The sequence below is a fragment of the Penaeus chinensis genome, chromosome 14, assembly GCF_019202785.1.
Source record: "Penaeus chinensis breed Huanghai No. 1 chromosome 14, ASM1920278v2, whole genome shotgun sequence".
In the NCBI taxonomy this organism is placed as follows: domain Eukaryota; kingdom Metazoa; phylum Arthropoda; class Malacostraca; order Decapoda; family Penaeidae; genus Penaeus; species Penaeus chinensis.
The window spans coordinates 2,049,263-2,071,762 of record NC_061832.1 but is presented as its reverse complement, the minus strand read 5'-3'; the positions used below and the strand labels follow the sequence as shown (position 1 = coordinate 2,071,762).

The 22,500-nt window shown below is 35.2% G+C and overlaps 6 protein-coding genes across 9 annotated transcripts in view; all 6 read right to left on the bottom strand.

Moving 5' to 3' along the window:
• Positions 1 to 1,661: 1,661 nt before the first annotated feature.
• The window catches only part of LOC125032167 (cuticle protein 7-like), a 20,929-nt gene continuing 90 nt past the window's right edge, over positions 1,662 to 22,500 (bottom strand). Inside the window, exons 1-3 of one of the 4 annotated variants that reach the window (XM_047623247.1) lie at positions 2,471 to 2,496; positions 2,293 to 2,367; positions 1,662 to 2,129 (exon numbers count right to left, since the gene is read on the bottom strand). In XM_047623247.1, the coding sequence (XP_047479203.1) occupies positions 1,752 to 2,129; positions 2,293 to 2,367; positions 2,471 to 2,482 (465 nt within the window). In that variant the 5' untranslated portion in view covers positions 2,483 to 2,496 and the 3' untranslated portion in view covers positions 1,662 to 1,751. Of the gene's footprint in view, positions 2,130 to 2,292; positions 2,368 to 2,470; positions 2,497 to 15,056; positions 15,196 to 21,771; positions 22,236 to 22,400; positions 22,476 to 22,500 lie in introns of those variants that run through there. The other 3 variants (XM_047623246.1, XM_047623248.1, XM_047623245.1) reach the window with 3 other exon arrangements.
• Positions 5,038 to 5,979, bottom strand: LOC125032170 (cuticle protein 7-like). The gene is made up of 3 exons (XM_047623251.1): positions 5,953 to 5,979; positions 5,727 to 5,801; positions 5,038 to 5,483 (listed from the first exon to the last, which is right to left on the bottom strand). The coding sequence occupies exons 1-3, from the start codon at positions 5,962 to 5,964 to the stop codon at positions 5,109 to 5,111; spliced, it is 462 nt and encodes a 153-aa protein (XP_047479207.1). The 5' UTR covers positions 5,965 to 5,979; the 3' UTR covers positions 5,038 to 5,108.
• Positions 8,065 to 9,273, bottom strand: LOC125032168 (cuticle protein 7-like). Its single transcript, XM_047623249.1, has 3 exons — positions 9,244 to 9,273; positions 9,042 to 9,116; positions 8,065 to 8,914 (listed from the first exon to the last, which is right to left on the bottom strand). The coding sequence occupies exons 1-3, from the start codon at positions 9,253 to 9,255 to the stop codon at positions 8,537 to 8,539; spliced, it is 465 nt and encodes a 154-aa protein (XP_047479205.1). The 5' UTR covers positions 9,256 to 9,273; the 3' UTR covers positions 8,065 to 8,536.
• LOC125032169 (cuticle protein 7-like) lies at positions 12,063 to 12,852 on the bottom strand. Its single transcript, XM_047623250.1, has 3 exons — positions 12,831 to 12,852; positions 12,653 to 12,727; positions 12,063 to 12,496 (listed from the first exon to the last, which is right to left on the bottom strand). The coding sequence occupies exons 1-3, from the start codon at positions 12,840 to 12,842 to the stop codon at positions 12,119 to 12,121; spliced, it is 465 nt and encodes a 154-aa protein (XP_047479206.1). The 5' UTR covers positions 12,843 to 12,852; the 3' UTR covers positions 12,063 to 12,118.
• LOC125032172 (pro-resilin-like) lies at positions 15,057 to 16,055 on the bottom strand. Its single transcript, XM_047623252.1, has 3 exons — positions 16,029 to 16,055; positions 15,798 to 15,872; positions 15,057 to 15,524 (listed from the first exon to the last, which is right to left on the bottom strand). Exons 1-3 carry the CDS (start codon positions 16,038 to 16,040, stop codon positions 15,216 to 15,218), a joined length of 396 nt encoding a protein of 131 aa, XP_047479208.1. The 5' UTR covers positions 16,041 to 16,055; the 3' UTR covers positions 15,057 to 15,215.
• LOC125032166 (cuticle protein 7-like) lies at positions 18,848 to 19,839 on the bottom strand. Its single transcript, XM_047623244.1, has 3 exons — positions 19,814 to 19,839; positions 19,583 to 19,657; positions 18,848 to 19,310 (listed from the first exon to the last, which is right to left on the bottom strand). The coding sequence occupies exons 1-3, from the start codon at positions 19,823 to 19,825 to the stop codon at positions 18,933 to 18,935; spliced, it is 465 nt and encodes a 154-aa protein (XP_047479200.1). The 5' UTR covers positions 19,826 to 19,839; the 3' UTR covers positions 18,848 to 18,932.

The following is a 22,500-nucleotide window of genomic DNA, read 5'->3' as shown; positions in this document are numbered from 1 at the left end:
CAAATATGTGTGTATATATATACATGCATGTGCTTGTATCTGCTCCGCCATTTAGCTTAGCATGTGTTATTTTATAATTATTAAGCCACATTTGGGAGATAAAAGCTGTCAGTTTTTACATCACATTTGATTTATTACTTCCTTTGTTGGAAATAAAAGACTACCCCAATCCCTATTTCATAATGATTTTGCCCAATTCTCTGCCACCAGCAATTTTTCCTGGGAAAAAAAAAAAAAATATATATATATATATATATATATATATATACATATATATATATATATATATATATATATACACACACACACACACACATATATATATATATATATATATACTCATTTTCTGGGCTCTCTCCGTTTGCAATTTTATCTTCATTTTGGCAGGGTTCGGATAGTTTTAGGTCCGTACAATAGAACTGAGCATATTATAAATTAATCTGACCGAAATGGAAAGCTGCAGTTCAGGTAGCTAACTAGCGACATGCAGTCCACAGTGAGAAGGAGCACCTGATATATCTATGATAAAAAAAATGGGAAATTGAGATACAAAAAAATATTTTAATTTCAGAGTAGAAACTGTTTATAGATATGTACTTAACGCACACCCAGTACATTTCTGTTGAACCACTTTGTGCAACAAGTTTGGAGATTTTCTTAAAGGTGATATCGGCGAAACAACCTCATGCAATTCCTTGCTTGTGAGGGCACTCCTACTAACAAGGCCAATAGTACACGGGATCACTACATGGTGGACTAACTTTTTTGTATCGTCATATGACCTTAACTTAATGAAATTAAGAATAGTGCTTCAGTATACATTAACTCTTCAAAAGTTTGCCATGAAATTCCTTAGATTTCTATAAAATTTAAAAGTGTATATGTATATGGATTTATATTGATATAAATAGCTATATATATACGTATGTATATATATAAATATATATATCATACTCAACACATGGCCATTTGTTTGGCTTAATCATAAACCACCGAACCCTTGAAAGATCCTTGAAATTTATTAAGTACCCCTGGTTTCTAAGTGCATTTGAAAAATGTCAGTAAACCAAAAGAATCACTGGAACTAGGAAAATCTTACTAAATGGGAAGGTGAAAAAGTTCTCTCCAGGAAGTAAAGCAAGGTAAACTGTAGGTCAGTACAACAGATTTGTAGTGTAATGGGCCACTACAAAAAAAAAAAAAACTGAAACTGAAAAATATCAGTAAACCAAGAGAATCACTGGAACTAGGAAAATCTTACTAAATGGGAAGGTGAAAAAGTTCTCTCCAGGAAGTAAAGCAAGGTAAACTGTAGGTCAGTACAACAGATTTGTAGTGTAATGGGCCAGAGAAGAAATGGGCCTTATGTACAGCTTATTATTGTGTGCAAATATTAATGGTACCATACAATATGCATACATGCATGTGTCCGTATATGTGGATGTATGTAATGGTATCAAAACAGAAATGGATATAAATTCAGGTGGGTAGATATAGAAAGGAAATAGATGCAGTTCAATATGTATAGAACGATTTCTATCGAATGAAACACTAGGATGAATTTATACTTCTGAGATTACCTTAAGTTCGTTTGTTCTTTATGTTTAGTCATATTCATAGGAAGTAGCTTTGCATCGGTAGATGATAAAATAAATAAAGTACCTGATTAAGCTTTTAATGTAATTAATGTTCATAAATAAATAGATACATTCTGTTCGACGCAACTGGTCACCAGCTTTGGTTATCCTTCCTCACTGAGGGAAGCCGTAAGAGCGCCTGGGGGCGGCATACTGGGGTCGTGGTGGGGTGTACACGGGAGTCTCAATTGATTCGTGGGATTCGGGGGCGGAGTACACGGGCCTGGGGGGAACGTATTCGTGAGACTCAACCGATTCATAGCGAGCCTCGCCCTCGTACGTCACGTCGGCAACGTATCCGTTGTCGCCGTCCACGTAGTACGTCACCTTCTGCAGGCGGCCGTCGGGGAGTTGCACGTAGTACGATCCCTGAGTGTCGTCTCCGTCGCGGGACTCCTGGTGGCCGAAGTCGTTGCCGGAGTCGTCGTCCTTCACAGCCCAGTTGAAGTCGTACTTGGCATCATCATACTCCACTGAGTCCTCCAAAGATCCCTAAAATGTACACAGTTTACGGTCAACACTTGATATAAATATTATAACGCTATAGTACTTTTAAAAGAAACATGATTACCAATACGTATTCACTGGAAGTCTTGAGATGAATTATGCCTTGTGGAGTATACCGATAGTGTATGAGGTTTCCAACATCACCTACCTGTGGGGCGCCGTAGGAGTAGGTGGGTAACTTATCTGCAGCAGCCACAGCTACCACACCGAGCAAGAACAAGACCTGCAGATACATCATATTATAATAATGCAAGCCTCTTCACAGTCTGGAATAATTGTATGTATATTTGCATTAAGCACCACTCTTAGATCAAATGGCCACACACCTGAGTGTTCATTCTGAAGACTTGGTTGACACACAACTGACCAAGCAAGGAACTCGAGTGTACTTATATTACGAGCCACGTGACGTCACTCTTCTATGTTATATCCGGAAAAACCTTGCGCTTCTCGACCTTCAATTGTATTTTTCTTTTCTTTTTTAAACTGCGTTGCCTTTTTTTCTCTCCATTTCGCTTTCCCTCTCACTCTTTCTTTCTCTTTCTCTCCATCCCTCTTTTACTCTCTTTCCCTTCCTTTCCCTTCTCTCTCTCTTCACACCCTCTTCTCTCTATATACCCCTTTCTTACCTTCCCTCCCTCCCCTTCCCTCTTTACACCGTCTTCCGGCCCCCTTCACCAACTAGGCCTTACCAGCTCAGGTTCTTGGCTGTGCGTGTTTGAATACCAAGGCCAAGGCTGATTCCTTACAAAACCCTGACTGATTTTTTCTTCTTCCTCGAGATTCGTCACTGTTCCAGAATATATAAATTGAATTTAAGCAGTGTTAAATGCTTTCATTAAATATACATTCCTCTTTGAAAGACGTATTAATAGTTTTGTCATATCTAATTGTTTTCATTTCTTACGACATTCATTTCTCATACAGTGTTTCGTAAGTGTACTTGCCTGTCCATATGCAACTATACGTCCACACATGTTTACATACACGTAAATGATATATACACATGCATATATATTTATGCACACACAAACACAAAAACACATATATATATATATATATATATATATATATATATATATATATATATACTACATATATTATGCACTAAACAAATTCTATATATACTTAAAGATGTAAATACACACGTAACTTTATATGTCTCAATACAGTCTTATATATATGTGTGTGTGTATGTGTGTGTGTGTGTGTGTGTGTGTGTGTGTGTGTGTGTGTGTGTGTGTGTGTGTGTGTGTGTGCATGTATATGTATGTATGTATGTATGTATGTACATATACATGTATATGTATACACACATATATGTGAATGTATATATATAAATATGCATATATACATATGCGTGTGTGTTTGTATTATATATAGATAGATATAGATATAAATATGCGTCCATATGTGTATATAAATATTAATTTATCTGTTTATTGCTATATCTATAAATATAAATGTATATACATAAACGTTTGTGTATATATAGATGTATGTCTATATATGTATAAGTGGAGGGAAGATGTGAATATCTGTATATGTACACACACATACACACACACATATACATATGTGTGTGCATGTATGTATATATGTATATACATATTTATATTTATAGATATAGAAATAGATAAAAATATATATATACATAAATACACACATACCTATATACATACATATATACATGTATATATACATGTATATGTATGTATGCATGCATGCATTACATGTACAAGGCGAAGCGCTAGAGATAGTGGACAAATATATATGCCTGGAACAACTCGGAAATTAAGAGGAAATTAAGCGACGCATCAGTCTAGGCTGGAGCGCCTTCGGCAGACACAGTAGCATACTAAGAGGTTCCTTGCCATTATGTTTATTTTATTATTTTTTTTTTTTTAACCAGTGCGTCTTCCCAGTTACGACCAAATTCCTGGAGCGAAAACTAATAAATACCCAAAGAGGGATAGAGAGGTTGATGCTGGAAATTAGCCTAAGGGGTCGGATGAGGGCGACGTTGACAGGGAACAATCTTGGAAGATATACTTGGGAACATCAAAGAGAAAAAAACGGAACAGACTGGGCTATAGATAACATAAAGAGACCAAGTGCCAAACCAGTGACAAGATGGCGTGACGGACTAACGAAATTGAAAAAAAATTGGGAGACTGATTCAAGCGGATCATGATGATATGTATGCATGTATGTATGTATATAGGTATGTGTGTATGTGTATATATATTTATTATCTATATTTCCATATATCTAAATATAGATATGTATATATATGTATAGGTAGGTGTGTACATGTGTACATATATTTATTTATCTATTTATTTCTATATTTATAAATATATATACATAGAAATCTGTGTACATAAGTATATGTATATGTATATGTGTGTGTGTTTGAGGGGGGGGGGGGGAGGTGTGAACATGTGTGTATACACACACACACACACATATATATTTATGTATATATATATGTATATATATACATAAATATATACATATAATATTTTTATTGCACGCAGATGGCATGTATATACATGAGAATATTCATATCCGAAAGTACTTACAGATTATGCTTGGATAATCACCAGACTGTTCATCAAGCAAGAGTTTAACTTACTGAAATCCAAATTGTGAGCTTGTACATACATAATGTGTTGACGTTAGCATGAATGCATGTCTGTGGTCACATTGATAGATAGATGCAAGAGAAATTTAATCTGTTTCATGAAATTACAGATGACTATATGAAGCTTCCTGATTAATTTCCGCTCATTCTTGCTTGATCTCTTTGATATCATCATTATTTTTATTTGTAGGAGCATCCTTCGATGGTAAAATATAAATACAAATAGTAGGGTATTGTTTTATTGCAAATGATGTCCATAAATAAATAGATACATTCCGTTCGACGAAGCTAGTCACTGGCCTTCATTGTTCTTCTTACTAAGGGAAGCCGTAAGAGCGCCTGGGGGCGGCATACTGGGGTCGTGGTGGGGTGTACACGGGAGTCTCAACTGACTCGTGGGACTCGGGGGCGGAGTACACGGGCCTTGGGGGGGCGTATTCGCGAGACTCCACCGAGTCATAGCGAGCCTCGCCCTCGTACGTCACGTCGGCTACGTATCCGTTGTCGCCGTCCACGTAGTACGTCACCTTCTGCAGGCGGCCGTCGGGGAGCTGTACGTAGTACGATCCCTGAGTGTTGTCGCCGTCGCGGGCCTCCTGGTGACCGAAGTCGTTGCCGGAGTCGTCGTCCTTCACAGCCCAGTTGAAGTCGTACTTGGCATCATCATACTCCACTGAGTCTTCGAAAGATCCCTTGAGAGATACAAAGAGTTTTAGAAAAATTATTTCATGTGAGCCATTCTAAAGTCTTTGCTGTTGAAAATATATTGACTATAGGTTATAAATAATTTAAAGTAAAATCATTAGCTGTACTTTCAGCCATACTTTCAATAAAGGATAGATAATTTATACTTCCAAATATACATAGCCTAACTATGTTTGCCTTCCATAAAATTCTATTTGTTTCTGGAGAAACCATGTGCTCGTCTAAACTACCTGTGGTGCAGAGTAAGAGTAAGCTGGGAGCTTATCGGCGGCAGTCACGGCGACCAAAGCCAATGCAATTAGTACCTGGTAAAGAGAAAAGCATTTTAGTAAGAAGAAATCCAAATATACTTATTTCGTGACTTTTCAAAATTACATTCTAACAACGATCTCAAAATTCTGACACGCGCATTGGAATCGCTGAAGAACTGACTTTTAAACGAAAGGTTGGTATTACCTTTGCGTTCATGTTGAATCCGTTTCCGTTGTTGACTGTGGCTCCCTGTCTGGAATGCTCGCTTTTATGCGCAGTCTAATGACGTCACAGGATAGCCCCTCCCTGGATTGCCTTCGAGATGACCCGCTCACCAGTACTGACCTACATGAAGGCTTTTTGTTTTTCTCCTCCAAAACCGTTCTGGCTTGGCTATTATGATCAGTTTCTTTCAGATACATGTACGCATATATCCATTACATCAATTACGTATATATGTGTATAACCAGAAATATATATATATATATATATATATATATATATATATACAGTTATATATGTGTGTGTGTGTGTATGGTGTGTGTATTTATCTGTTACTTTTCTTTGTCTGTCTGTCCTTTTTTTCTCTATAAATATACAAAATAGTTAGAGACATGTATATGTATATGTCTGTAAAAAAAATATAAAAATATAATTCTGCATATATTAGACATATATAAATGTATATACATATATACAGTATATATATACAAATGCACATGTGGATATATACATGCATACATATATATATATATATATATATATATATACTCATATATAGATATATTAGATATACATGAATATATATAAAAAATATATATATATGCATATACATACAACCACATTCATACAACCGCATATAAACTATATATATATATACATATATATATATATATATATATATATATATATATAATCATACATATATGTACGTATATAGATAGGTGTGTGTGTATATGCATACTTATATTTTCATACATCTGTATATACGTTAATATATGTATGTATGTGTGTGTGTATATATATATATATATATATATATATATATATATATATATATATGTATATACATATACATATATATATATATATATATATATATATATATATATATATATATATATATGCGTTTGTACATATATATTTATATACGTATATGTGTATATGTGTATATATATATATATATATATATATATATATATATATATATATGTATATACATATATATATATATATATATATATATATATATATATATATATATATATATATGCGTTTGTACATATATATTTATATACGTATATGTGTATATGTGTGTATATATATATATATATATGTATATAAATTTTTATATATGTATATATGTATATATGTATATTTCTATATCTATATGTATTATATACATATATATGTGTGCGTGTGTTTGCGTTTATATGTATGTAGTTATATATATGGATGCATACATGTACGTGTGAGTGTGTATATATATTGCACTGCCTTTTAGCTTAGAATGTGTTCTTTTATTATTAAATCACATGTGGTGGAGAAATGCTGTCAGTGTTTAAAACACGATAGTTTGGTATTCTCCTCGTTGGAAATTAAAGACGACCGCATCTCCTCTCTCATAACGATTTTGGCCATTTCTCTGCTACCAGCACTTTTAACTGAAATTATATATATATACTCATTCTCCGGGCTCCCTCCGTTTGCAATTTTATCTTTATTTTGGCAAGGTTCGGTAAGTTTTAGCTCAGTACAATAGAACTGAGAATATTATAAATTAATCTGACCGAAAAGGAAAGCTGTAATTCAGGTAGCTAACTAGTGACATACCGTCCAAATAGAGAAGGAACACCAGATATAACGATCATGATTATCTACGTTAAGAAAATGGGAAATTAAGATACAGAAAATTGTTTATTTTTCAGAGTAAATTTTTGTTGAACCATTTTGTACTACAAATTTGGAAATTTTCTTAAAAGTGATATCGGCGAAACGACCTCGTGTAATTCCTTGCTTGGGACTGCACTACCAACAAGGCCAATAGTACATAGGATCATTACATGGTGGACAAACCTGTTTTGTATTGTAATATGACCTTAACTTAATGCAATTAAGAGTAGTGTTTTAGTATATATTAACTTAACTGAAATTCCTTAGATTTCTATAAAACTGAATGTGTATATGTATACAGACAGACATATATATATATATGTATATATGTATACGTATGTATATATATAAATGCATATAATATAGTCAACACATTGCCATTTGTTTGGCTTCATCATAAACCACTGAACCCTCTAAAAAAAATATCCTTGAAATATATAAAATACCCTTGGTATCTAAGTGCATTTGAAAAATGTATACCAAGAGAAGCACTGGAACTAGCAAAATCTTATTTAATGTAGGGGTGAAAAAGTTTTCTCCGGGAAGTAAATCAAGGTAAGCTGTAGGCCAGAAAAACAAAGTTGGAGTGTAATGAGCCAGAGAAGGAATGGGCTATATGTACAGTTTCTTATTGTGTGCGAATATTCCATACATCATGCATACATGCATGTGCCCTTATATGTGTATTATGCAATGGTATTAAAAAAGGAATGGATGTTAATTCATGTGAGTAGATATAGACATTAAATAAATGTAGTTAAATATGAATGGAACACGGTTCATCGGTAAATGATAAAACAAAGTATTTGATTGAGCTTTTAATGTAATTAATGTCCATAAATAAATAGATACATTCCGTTCGACGCAGCTGGTCATCAGCTTTGGTTATCATTCCTCACTGAGGGAAGCCGTAGGAGCGCCTGGGGGCGGCATACTGGGGTCGTGGTGGGGTGTACACGGGAGTCTCAACTGACTCGTGGGACTCGGGGGCGGAGTACACGGGCCTTGGGGGGGCGTATTCGCGAGACTCCACCGAGTCATAGCGAGCCTCGCCCTCGTATGTCACGTCGGCTACGTATCCGTTGTCGCCATCAACGTAGTACGTCACCTTCTGCAGGCGACCGTCGGGGAGTTGCACGTAGTACGATCCCTGAGTGTTGTCGCCGTCGCGGGCCTCTTGGTGGCCGAAGTCGTTACCGGAGTCGTCGTCCTTCACAGCCCAGTTGAAGTCGTACTTGGCATCATCATACTCCACTGAGTCCTCCAAAGATCCCTAAAACGTACACACTTTACAGACAATAGTTTACATAAATACTATAGCGGTATAGTATTGCCAAAAGCATTACATTTTCATACTGATACCGATAATGTATGAGGTTTCCGTGACCAACACCATTTACCTGTGGGGCGCTGTAAGAGTAGGTCGGCAGCTTATCTGCAGCAGCCACAGCCACCACACCGAGCAAGAACAGGACCTGCAGACACATGGTATTATAGTAACGCAAGCCTTGTTAACAACCTAGAATGATTATATATATATATATATTTATATATATATATGTATATAAACATTATGCACTCTCAGATCAAATGGCCACGCACCTTAGTGTTCATTCTGGAGACCTCGTTGACATACAACTGACCAAGGAAGGCACTCGAGTGTACTTATATTCCGAGCCACGTGACGTCACTCTTCTATGTTACATCCGGAAAAACGTTGCGCTTCTCGACCTTCTTTTTTTTCACTGCGTTGCCTTCTTTTCTCTTTCTACTTCTCTCTCTCTCTCCATCCTTCTCTTACTCTTCCATTCCCGTTCTTTCTTTAGACCCTCTTCCGGCCCCTTCACCAACTAGGCCATACCAGCTTCAGTCCCTACCTGTGCGTGTTTGAATACCAAGGCCAAGGCTGATTCCTTACAAAACCCTGACTTATTTTTTTTTTCTTCTTCTTCCTCGAGATTCGTAAATGTTCTTCCAGAATATATTTAGTGCATTTAAACAATGTTAAATGCTTTTATTAAATACACTCGTCTTTGATCGACGCTTTATTAATTTTGTCATATTTAATCATTTTCATTTCTTACGCCCTTTTTTCGATTCGTCGTTGTTTCCAGGGATTATTTGATGTATAAAATGTTTTTATTATCTTTTCTATTATTGTTTGTTAGCGACTCGTTATTTTGCATTATATTACTTTTTATTTCTATTCCGTTGCTCTCCTGTTTATCATACGCCGTTTCGGAAGTGGGCCCGCGTGCACACCCGTGTTCACTACTGCAAATTAAAGCTTATGTTTATATATATATATATATATATATATATATATATATATATATATACATACATATATATTATACTATGTGTGTATTTTTGTATATATACACATATATATCGTAAAGTGTGTGTATTGTATATATTCTGTATATGCCGAGATATATATCTATACAACGGGTATCCCTCTTTCTCTTCCTGTCTCTCTCTTTACATATAAGATATAAATACACCTATACACACATATATATATATATATATATATATATATATATATATATACTTATATATACATATACATATATACATACATATGTACACACATATATATGTATACATACGTATTTGTACATTATGTGGACCCACAAGGGTTTATCTATACAATGTGCGTATATTCTTTCATCTATCTATATGTTTTTATGTATATCTTGAGAAATGGATGGTTTTAATTTCAAATCTTCAGAATTTGCATTCTCTCTAACTCTATATGTATTTATGTATATCTTGAGAAATGGATGGTTTTAATTTCAAGTCTTCAGAATTTGCATTCTCTCTAACTTCAAACTGTTAATTAGTAACATATCCATTAACTAGAGTATTAAGCTACTGATATTTATAGTGTGGGTCTGTACAAATGTGATAGTTTGGTGGGAGAGCGGATGTCTGAGTTTCCAGAAGTGTTTGCGAAATTAACCAGTTTGCTTCTTAGGTGTCTTTCGGGTCACCATTTTTTGTTTCCTGAGATGCTGGCTAAATAAAAATAGATAAAATAGAATATAGTTTTATTGCAAATAATGTCCATAAATAAATATATACTGTTCATCGGCCTTGCTTATCATTCCTCACTGAGGGAAGCCGTAAGAGCGCCTGGGGGCGGCAGACTGGGGTCGTGGTGGGGTGTACACGAGAGTCTCAACTGACTCGTATAATTTCATTTTGAACCAATCTCAGACCAAAACGGCTAGACTTTCGTGTTCATTCTGGAGATCTGATTAACACAACTGTCCATGGTAGACAATCCAGCTTGCTTATGTTGCGGGCCACGTGACGTCACTCTTCTACTTTGCTACATCCTGAAAAACGTTGCTCTTTCATGTTTTCTGTTCACTCCGGCCTCCTTTCCCTCCTTACCTTCTCTCCCTCTTTACAACGGAAATTCTTCCGACCCGCCCCCGTCCCCGCCCACTATTTCACTACATAGGTCAACGCTGATTCCTTCTAAAACTTAGATTTGTGCTTTTTCCTTCTGAAAGTTCGCTTCTCTTCCAGTATATATGTAATGTATTTAAATAATACATTATATCTAGTTGTCTCTGAGTAAATTGTTTTTAGCTTTATCATATCCAATTACTCATTTTCAATCTTTGCTCCAGACTTTGCTGTCTGGTGCACTGGTAGTGTTCTCGTCTAGCAATCTTGCAGACCTACGTTTAGATCCCGCACCGCCAATGGATTGTAACCCCGGTCAGTCCTTGCATAAGGAACAAATATAGACAGACAGCCTGCCACACCAAGAATACTCATTGTAACAAATGGAACAAAACTAAATTATATAATTTTTTGTTATCATACAGCGTTTCGTAGGTGTACTTGCATGTTCATTCATCTATAATTGGGGATATGTATGCTTATATATCCGTATTCTTATATACCTACACATACTTACACGTGTGTGTGTGTGTGTGTGTGTGTGTGTGTGTGTGTGTGTGTGTGTGTGTGTTTGTGTGTGTGTGTGTGTGTGTGACACACATATGTGTAGATAGTGATGATTTATGTTTGTGTGTGTATACTGTATATATATATACTTTATATAGTTTGCATGAAACATATTCTACATATGCCTAGATTTTACAAAAACATACAAATATATTTATACATATATAGACATACATAATACATGTACATACATAATGAATTGGTGTTAGCATGAATGCATGTCTGTGGCATGCGGATGGTTTGCACATCCATAGATCAATACGAGGGAAATCTAACCTGTTTCATGAAATTACAGATAGCTGTGTGGAGCTTGCTGATTAACTTCCGCTCATTCTTGTTTGATCTCTTTGAGATCATTATTTTTATTTAGAAACATCCGGCGATAGTAAAATTAAATACGAATAGTAGAGTATTGTTTTATTGCAAATGATGTCCATAAATAAATAGTAACCTTCCGTTCGACGTAATTGGTAGTCGGCCTTCGTTGTTCTTACTGAGGGAAGCCGTAAGAGCGCCTGGGGGCGGCATACTGGGGTCGTGGTGGGGTGTACACGGGAGTCTCAACTGACTCGTAGGACTCGGGGGCGGAGTATACGGGCCTTGGGGGGGCGTATTCGCGAGACTCCACCGAGTCATAGCGAGCCTCGCCCTCGTACGTCACGTCGGCAATGTATCCGTTGTCGCCGTCCACGTAGTACGTCACCTTCTGCAGTCGGCCGTCGGGAAGCTGCACGTAGTACGATCCCTGAGTGTTGTCTCCGTCGCGGGACTCCTGGTGGCCGAAGTCGTTGCCGGAGTCGTCGTCCTTCACAGCCCAGTTGAAGTCGTACTTGGCATCATCATACTCCACTGAGTCCTCCAAAGATCCCTATAATTTACATACTTTACTGTTAACAGTTAATATAAATTATATAACACTATAGTACTTTCAAATTACCAATACTTATTCACTGGAAGTCTTTAAATTGATTATGCCTTGGGGAGTATACCGACAGTGTATGTTTCCGTGTCCAACACCATTTACCTGTGGGGCGCTGTAGGAGTAGGTCGGTCTCTTATCTGCAGCAGCCACAGCCACCACTCCGAGCAAGAACAGGACCTGCAGACACATTGAATTATAATAACGCAAGCCTCTTCACAGTCTGGAATAATTATATGAATATTTACATTATGCACCACTCCCAGATCAAATGGCCATGCACCTTAGTGTTCATTCTGGAGACCTCGTTGACATACAACTGACCAAGGAAGGCACTCGAGTGTGTTTATTCCAAGCCACGTGACGTCACTCTTCTATGTTACATCCTGAAAAAACGCGCTTCTCGACCTTCATTTTTTTGTTTTTTTGTTTTTCTGCGTTGTTTTGTTTTCTTAATGTTTTGTTTTGTTTTGTTTACTTTGTTGCCCTTTTTGTTATTGCTTTGTTTTGTTTTGTTTATTGCGTTGCCTTCCTTTCTCTCTTTCTCTCTCTCTATCCCTTTCTTACCTTCCCTCCTTCCCCTTCCCTCTTTACACCGTCTTCCGGCCCCCTTCACCAACTAGGCCTTACCAGCTCAGGTTCTTGGCTGTGCGTGTTTGAATACCAAGGCCAGGCTGATTCTTTGCAAAACCCTGATTTTTTTTTTTTTCCTCGAGATCCGTCACTGTTCCATAATATATTTAGTGAATTTAAGCAGTGTTAAATGCTTTCATTATATGTACAAGCCTCTTTAATTGACGTATTATTAGTTTTGTCATATCTATTTTCATTTCTTACGCCCTTCTATTTCTCATACAGTGTTTCGTAAGTGTACTTGCGTGTCTTTGTCTTTATGTATGCTTATGTGCCTGTATACGTCTACACATACACATGCTAACATACACATAAATAAATATAAATACATACATATCTACATATCTATAGTGTCTCAATACAGTCGTATTTAATGTGTATATATATATGCATGTTTTTACGTATGTACATATACATGTATATGTACATATACATATACATCTATATATACACACACACATATGTGTGTGAGTATATATAGATATATGTATGTATACATATATGTGTCTGTTTTACATATATATATATATATATATATATATATATAGTATATATATATATATATATATATACGTGTGTGTGTGTCATATATATATATATATATATATATATATATATATACATATATATAGATATGGGTATCTATATGTGTATATATATTATTTACTTATCTTTTAAATATGTAAAAAAATATATGTAAATAAATATATATGTTTATGTATGTATGTTTGTATATGTATATATATATATATATATATATATATATATATATTAATTTATCTTTTTATTTTTATATGTATACATAGAAATACATATATATATACATATATATAACTGTATTTATATAGGTGTATGTGTATGTATGTATGTATGTATATATAGATAGATAGAGAGATATAGATAGATATATGTAAGTGCGGGGAATATGTGAACTTGTGTGTATATAAATGTATATGTGCTCACACACACATATATACATACCTATATATAAAGAAATATAAATAGATAAATAAATATATATACATATATACATATAAACATATATATTCATAAATGTATGTGTATGTTTATATGTATATATATTTCTCTATATTTCTATATCTATAAATATAAATATGTAAATATATACATATATGTAGGTATGACTGTATGTGTACATATATCTATTTATCTATTTATGTATATCTTGAGAAATGGATGTTTTTATTTTCACTTCTTATTTTCGGTCATTATTCCGAGAATATATATATATATATATACATATAAATGTATGTGTATATATAAGTGTATGTATATATGTATATATATATGTGTGTGTGTGAATGTATGTGTATTTGAGTGTGGGGGGGGGGAGAGTTGAACATGTGTATATGTGTGCGTGCACACACACATATGTCTGTATGTCTTTAGAAATACTATATGGGTATGTTTTTGCTAATCTTAATTATTACTTTTCTTTTTCGTGTATTATTATCTCTAACTAGATATTTTAATACCCGATGGCATCTAACTCCTACTTTTATTTTTAGTGTACACACATGGCATGTGAATACATGAGAATGTTCATATCCGAAAGTACTTAAAGATTATGCTTGAATGAAAATCATGTTGTTCATCAATCAAGAGTTTAACTTACTGAAATTCACAGTCTGAACTTGTCCATAAGTAATGTACTGGTATTTGTATATCTGTGGCCTGCAGATGGTTTCCACATCCATAGATAAATACGAGAGAAAAATAACTTGTTTCATGAAATTACAAATGACTTTGTGAATTTTCCTAATTGACTTCCGTTCATTCTTGCTTGATCTCTTTGGGATCATCAATATTTTTATTTATAGGAGCATCCGTCGAAGGTAAAGTATAAATACAAACAGTAGAGTCTTGTTTTATTGCAAATGATGTCCATAAATAAATAGATACATTCCGTTCGACGACGCTAGTCACTGGCCTTCATTGTTCTTCTTACTGAGGGAAGCCGTAAGAGCGCCTGGGGGCGGCATACTGGGGTCGTGGTGGGGTGTACACGGGAGTCTCAACTGACTCGTGGGACTCGGGGGCGGAGTACACGGGCCCTTGGGGGGGCGTATTCGCGAGACTCCACCGAGTCATAGCGAGCCTCGCCCTCGTACGTCACGTCGGCTACGTATCCGTTGTCGCCGTCCACGTAGTACGTCACCTTCTGCAGGCGGCCGTCGGGGAGCTGTACGTAGTACGATCCCTGAGTGTTGTCGCCGTCGCGGGACTCCTGGTGACCGAAGTCGTTGCCGGAGTCGTCGTCCTTCACAGCCCAGTTGAAGTCGTACTTGGCATCATCATACTCCACTGAGTCTTCGAAAGATCCCTTGAGAAATACAAAGAGTTTTAGAAAAATTATTTCACGTGAGCCATTCTAGTATTTGCTGTTGAAAATATATTGACTATAGGTTATAATTAATTTAAAGTAAAATCATTAGCTGTACTTTCAGCTATACTTTCATCGAAGGACTGATACTTTATACTTCTAAGTATACATAGCCTAACTATGTTTGCCTTGCATAAAATGTTTATTTGCCTCTGGAGAAAATGACGATGTGCTTGCCCTCTATATTTCAGTGAGTCTAAACTAGACACGAACCTGTGGTGCAGAGTAAGAGTAAGCTGGGAGCTTATCGGCGGCAGTCACGGCGACCAAAGCCAATGCAATTAGTACCTGGTAAAGAGAAAAGCATTTTAGTAAGAAGAAATCCAAATATACTTATTTCATGACTTTTCAAAATTACATTCTAACAACGATCACAATGCAAAATTCAAAAACCCGCAGTGAAATCGCCGAAGAACTGAATTTTAAACGAAAGGTTGGTATAACCTTTGCGTTCATGTTGAATCTGTTTCCGTTGTTGACTGTGGCTCCCTGTCTGGAACGCTCGCTTTTATGCTCAGTCTAATGACGTCACAGGATAGCCCCTCCCTGGATTGCCTTCGAGATGACCCGCTCACCAGTACTGACCTACATGAAGGCTTTTTGTTTTTCTATTTCCTCCAAAATGGTTCTGGTTTGGCTGTTATTGTCAATTTTCACATATAGTTGTTCGAGTATCTTATTACATCAATTACGCACATATATGCATATAAAGATATATATATATACATATAATTATATATATATATATATTGCGTATTTATCTATTATTTTTCTCTGTCTGCTTGTCTCTCTCTATCTCTCTATATATTTATACAAAATATATAGTGAGATAGACAAATTTATATGTATATAAAATAAATATATGTGTATGTATATATTTCACATGTATATATCATATATTCATATACATATATACATATATAAGTGTGTATATATACAACATATATATGCATATATATACAATATATATATATATATATATATATATATATACATATTCACATATGGATATATATATATACATGTATATACAATTTTGTATATATATACATATATAGATGTATTATTTATATATGTATATATACACACATATACAGACACATTCACTTAACACCATATAAACAATATATGTACATATATCTATATATATATAACAATCCTCTCTGACCTGGCCTCGAACCTAGGTCACTCCGGGTATGAGACCAGAGGGCCAGTACTAAACCAACCATGCCACGCGAACCACTAAAAGGAGTGTGCAACTAGGATCTAACTAGCTCCATAGACATTACTTATCTACTCATACATGAGAAATGATAGCGAGGTTTTACACACACTCCCCGTGGGCACTCGGTGGAAATTGATTTAGAAATTCGAAACCGAAGTCAGATACTACGGTGTATATATATGACAGATGGAATAATGCAATGCCGCATTGATATAGATATACAACAATCCTTCCTGACCTGGCCTCGGACCTAGGTCACTCCGGTACTCATTATTCCATCTTTCATCTATATATATAAGTATGCATATATGTACGTATACAGAGATGTGCATATATATGTATATTTATATATATACATATATATATGAATACATATATGTGTGAGTATATTTATATACATATATGTGTATATATAGATTTATATATAAAATATATATGTATATATGTATATGTATGTATATTTATATATGTGTGTATGTATATATGTATGTGTGTGTGTGTGTGTTTGTTGTATGTATGCAGTTATTTATATGGATATATACATATGTATGTGTGTGTATATGTATACATATACATTTGTTTATGTTTGCACTGCCATTTAGCTTAGAATGTATTATTTTATAATCATTAAGCCCCATATGATTCATAGTTTTGAAATCACAAGAGTTTTGTTCCTTTGTTGGAAATAAAGACAACCCCAATCCCTCTTTCATGACGTTTGTGTCCCATTCTCTGCCAACAGCACTTTTTACAGAAAATTTATATATACTCATTTTCCGGGCTCTCTCCCTTTGAAATTGTATCTTTACTTAAGCATGGTTCGGTAAGATTTAGCTCAATACGACAGAACTGAGTATATTATAAATTAATCTGACCGAAAAGGAAAGATACAGTTTAGATAGCTAACTAGCGACATGCCGTCCACAGTTAGAAGGAGCACCAGATATATCGATTATGACTATCTACGATTAGCAATGGGGAAATTGAGATACAGAAAATTATTTTATTTCAGAGTAGAAACCGTATATAGATATGTAGGTAACTAGAAAAATCTTCCTTAATGGGAAGGTGAAAAAGTTTTCTCCAGGAAGTAATGTAAGATAAACTGTAGGTCAATACAACAAAGTTGTAGTGTAATGGGCCAGAGAAGGAATGGGCTATATGTAGTTTCTTATTGTTTGCAAGTATTAATGGTTCCATACACACATATATACATACCTATATATAAAGATATAGAAATAGATAGATAAATATATATGCATTTACACATACATTCATAAATATGTATAAATGTATGTGTATGTGAATTTATATGTATTTCTCTATATTTCTATATCTATAAATATAAATATGTATGTATAGACATATATAGGTATCCCTGTATGTGTACATATATCTATTCATGAATATCTTGTGAAATGGATGGTTTTATTTTCATTTCTTCTTTTCCGGTCATTATTCCTAGAATATATATATATACTTATAAATGTATGTGTATATATAAGTGTATGTATATATGTATATATATGTGTGTGTGTGGGAATGTATGTGTATTTGAGTGTGGGGTGGGGGGAGAGTTGAACATGTGTATATGTATGCGTGCACACACACATATATGTCTGTATGTCTTTAGAAATACTATATGGGTATGTTTTTCATAATCTTAATTATTACTTTTCTTTTTCGTGTATTATTATCTCTAACTAGATATTTTAATACCCGATGGCATCTAACTCCTACTTTTATGTTTATTGTACACACATGGCATGTGAATACATGAGAATGTTCATATCCGAAAGTACTTAAAGATTATGCTTTAATAATAATCATGCTGTTCATCAACCAAGAGTTTACCTTGTTGAAATTCACAGTGTGAACTTCTACATAAGTAATGGTTTTGTGTTAGATAAAGATAAATATGAGAGAAAAGTAATCTGTTTCATGAAATTACAGATGACTATGGGAAGTTTCCTGATTAACACCATCTATATTTTTATTTATAGGAGCATCCGTCGATGGTAAAGTATAAATACAAACAGTAGAGTCTTGTTTTATTGCAAATGATGTCCATAAATAAATAGATACATTCCGTTCGACGATGCTAGTCACTGGCCTTCATTGTTCTACTGAGGGAAGCCGTAAGAGCGCCTGGGGGCGGCATACTGGGGTCGTGGTGGGGTGTACACGGGAGTCTCAACTGACTCGTGGGACTCGGGGGCGGAGTACACGGCCCTTGGGGGGGCGTATTCGCGAGACTCCACTGAGTCATAGCGAGCCTCGCCCTCGTACGTCACGTCGGCAACGTATCCGTTGTCGCCGTCCACGTAGTAGGTGACCTTCTGCAGGCGGCCGTCGGGGAGTTGCACGTAGTACGATCCCTGAGTGTTGTCGCCGTCGCGGGTCTCCTGGTGGCCGAAGTCGTTGCCAGAGTCGTCGTCTTTCACAGCCCAGTTGAAGTCGTACTTGGCATCATCATACTCCACTGAGTCTTCGAAAGATCCCTTGAAAGATACAAAGAGTTTTAGAAAAATTATTTCACGTGAGTCATTCTAGTCTTTGCTGTTGAAAATATATTGACTATAGGTTATAAATAATTTAAAGTAAAATCATTAGCTGTACTTTCAGCTATACTTTCATCGAAGGACTGATACTTTATACTTCTAAATATACATAGCCTAACTATGTTTGCCTTTCATAAAATGCTATTTGCCTCTGGAGAAAATGACGATGTGCTTGCCCTCTATGTTTCAGAAAGTCTAAACTAGACACAAACCTGTGGTGCAGAGTAGGAGTAAGCTGGGAGCTTATCGGCGGCAGTCACGGCGACCAAAGCCAATGCAATTAGTACCTGGTAAAGAGAAAAGCATTTTAGTAAAAAGAAATCCAAATATACTTATTTCATGACTTTTCAAAATGACATTCTAACAATGATCACAATGTAAAATTCTAAAACAAGCAGTGAAATCGCTGAAGAGCTGAATTTTAAACGGAAGGTTGGTATTACCTTTGCGTTCATGTTGAATCCGTTTCCGTTGTTGACTGTGGCTCCCTGTCTGGAACGCTCGCTTTTATGCGCAGTCTAATGACGTCACAGGATAGCCCCTCCCTGGATTGCCTTCGAGATGACCCGCTCACCAGTACTGACCTACATGAAGGCTTTTTGTTTTTCTATTTCCTCCAAATGGTTCTGGTTTGGCTGTTATTGTCAATTTCTCACATATAGTTGTTCGAGTATTTTATTACATCAATTACGCACATATATGCATATACAGAAATATATATACATATAATTATATATATATTGCGTATTTATCTATTATTTTATTATCTCTCTATATATTTATACAAAATATATAGTGAGATAGACAAATGTATATGTATATAAAAGAAATATATGTGTATGTATATATTTTACATGCATATATCATATATATTCATATATATACATATATAAGTGTATATATATACAATATATATGCATATATATATACATATTCACATATGGACATATACATATACATACATATATATACAATTTTGTTTATAAATATATACATATATAGATGTTATTTATATATGTATACATACACACACATATATACAGACAAATTCACTCAACAGCACATAAACAATATATGTACATATATCAATATATATATATTTAAGTATGCATATATGTACGTATATATAGATGTGCATATATATGTATATTTACTATTATATACATATATATATGAATACGTATATGTGTGTGCGTATATATATTTATATACATATATATGTATATATAGATGTATATAAATATATATCGATGTATATGTATGTATATTTATATATGTGTGTGTGTGTGTATATATATATATATGTGTGTGTGTGTGTGTGTTCTATGTATGCAGTTATTCATATGGATATATACATATGTATGTGTGTGTATGTATATATATATACATATGTTTGTGTTTGCACTGCCATTTAACTTAGAATGTGTTCTTTTATAATTATTCAGCCCCATTTGATACACAGAAGGAGCACCAGATATACCGATTATGATTATCTACGATAAGAAAATGAGAAATTGAGATACAGAAAATTATTTTTATTTCAGAGTAGAAACCGTATATAGATATTCTAGTTAACACACACCCAGTAAATTTCTGTTGAACCATTTTGTGCAACAAATTTGGAGATTCTCTTGAAGGTAATATCGGCGAAACAACCTCGTGTAATTCCTTGCTTCTGAAGGCACTATTACTAACAAGACTAATAGTACATGGGGTCACTACATGGTGAACAATCCTATTTTGTATCGTCATATTACCTTTACTTAAGGAAATTAAGAGTAGTATTTAAGTATAGATTAATTCTTCAAAAGGTTGCCATGAAATTCCTTAGATTTCTATAAAAGTGAATGTATATATTTATATAGATAGATATACATATACATATACATATGAATATATATAAACAAATATAACATAGTCAACACATGGCCATGTGTTTAGATTCATCATAAACCAGTAAACCCCTGAAAGATCCTTGAAATATGTTAAATACCCCTGGTTTCTAAGTTCATTTGAAAAATGTCAGTAAACCAAGCGAATCACTGGAACTAGAAAAATCTATCCTAATGGGAAGATGAAAATGTTTTCTCCAGGAAGCAAAGCAAGGTAAACTGTAGGTCAGTACAACAAATTTGTAGTGTAATGGGCCAGAGAAGGAATGGGCAATATGTACAGCTTATTATTGTGTGCAAATATTAATGGTTCCATGCAATATGCATACATACATGTGTCCGTAAATGTGTATGTATGTAATGGTATTAAAACAGGAATGGATCTCAATTCACGTAGGTAGATATAGAGATGAAACACTAGGGTGAATTTATACTTCTGCGATTACCTTAAGTTCGTTGTTCTTTATGTTTAGTCACATTCATAGGAAGATGTTGAAATAAATAAAATACTTGATTGAGCTTTTAATGTAATTAATGTCCATAAATAAATAGATATATTCTATTCGACGCAATTGGTCATCGGCCTTCGTTGTTCTTACTGAGGGAAGCCGTAAGAGCGCCTGGGGGCGGCATACTGGGGTCGTGGTGGGGTGTACACGGGAGTCTCAACTGACTCGTGGGACTCCGGGGCGGAGTACACGGGCCTTGGGGGGGCGTATTCGCGAGACTCCACCGAGTCATAGCGAGCCTCGCCCTCGTACGTCACGTCGGCAACGTATCCGTTGTCGCCGTCCACGTAGTAGGTAACCTTCTGCAGGCGGCCGTCGGGGAGTTGCACGTAGTACGATCCCTGAGTGTGGTCGCCGTCGCGGGACTCCTGGTGGCCGAAGTCGTTGCCGGAGTCGTCGTCCTTCACAGCCCAGTTGAAGTCGTACTTGGCATCATCATACTCCACTGAATCCTCGAAAGATCCCTGAAATGTACATATTTCACATTCAATTAACAATCAGTATTAATGTTATACTGATACTGTGCTATCAAAATCAATGTGAATAGCATAATCATTCATTGAATCATGAAATAAATTACTATTTTGGAAGTTTCCTAACAAAAAATATCGGGCTTCCATAAGTCTCACTTGCGGGGCGCTGTAGGAGTAGGTCGGCAGCTTATCCGCAGCAGCCACAGCCACCACACCGAGCAAGAAAAGGACCTGCAAGAACGTCACGTGATAGTAA

Coding starts and splice junctions, on each gene's coding strand:
- LOC125032170 (XM_047623251.1), bottom strand. Junction 5,484..5,726: donor ACTCTTACTCTGCACCACAG/GTAGTTTAGACG, acceptor GTATCTCTCAAG/GGATCTTTCGAAGACTCAGT.
- LOC125032168 (XM_047623249.1), bottom strand. Junction 8,915..9,041: donor ACTCTTACAGCGCCCCACAG/GTAAATGGTGTT, acceptor TGTACGTTTTAG/GGATCTTTGGAGGACTCAGT.
- LOC125032169 (XM_047623250.1), bottom strand. Junction 12,497..12,652: donor ACTCCTACAGCGCCCCACAG/GTAAATGGTGTT, acceptor TGTAAATTATAG/GGATCTTTGGAGGACTCAGT.
- LOC125032172 (XM_047623252.1), bottom strand. Junction 15,525..15,797: donor ACTCTTACTCTGCACCACAG/GTTCGTGTCTAG, acceptor GTATTTCTCAAG/GGATCTTTCGAAGACTCAGT.
- LOC125032166 (XM_047623244.1), bottom strand. Junction 19,311..19,582: donor ACTCCTACTCTGCACCACAG/GTTTGTGTCTAG, acceptor GTATCTTTCAAG/GGATCTTTCGAAGACTCAGT.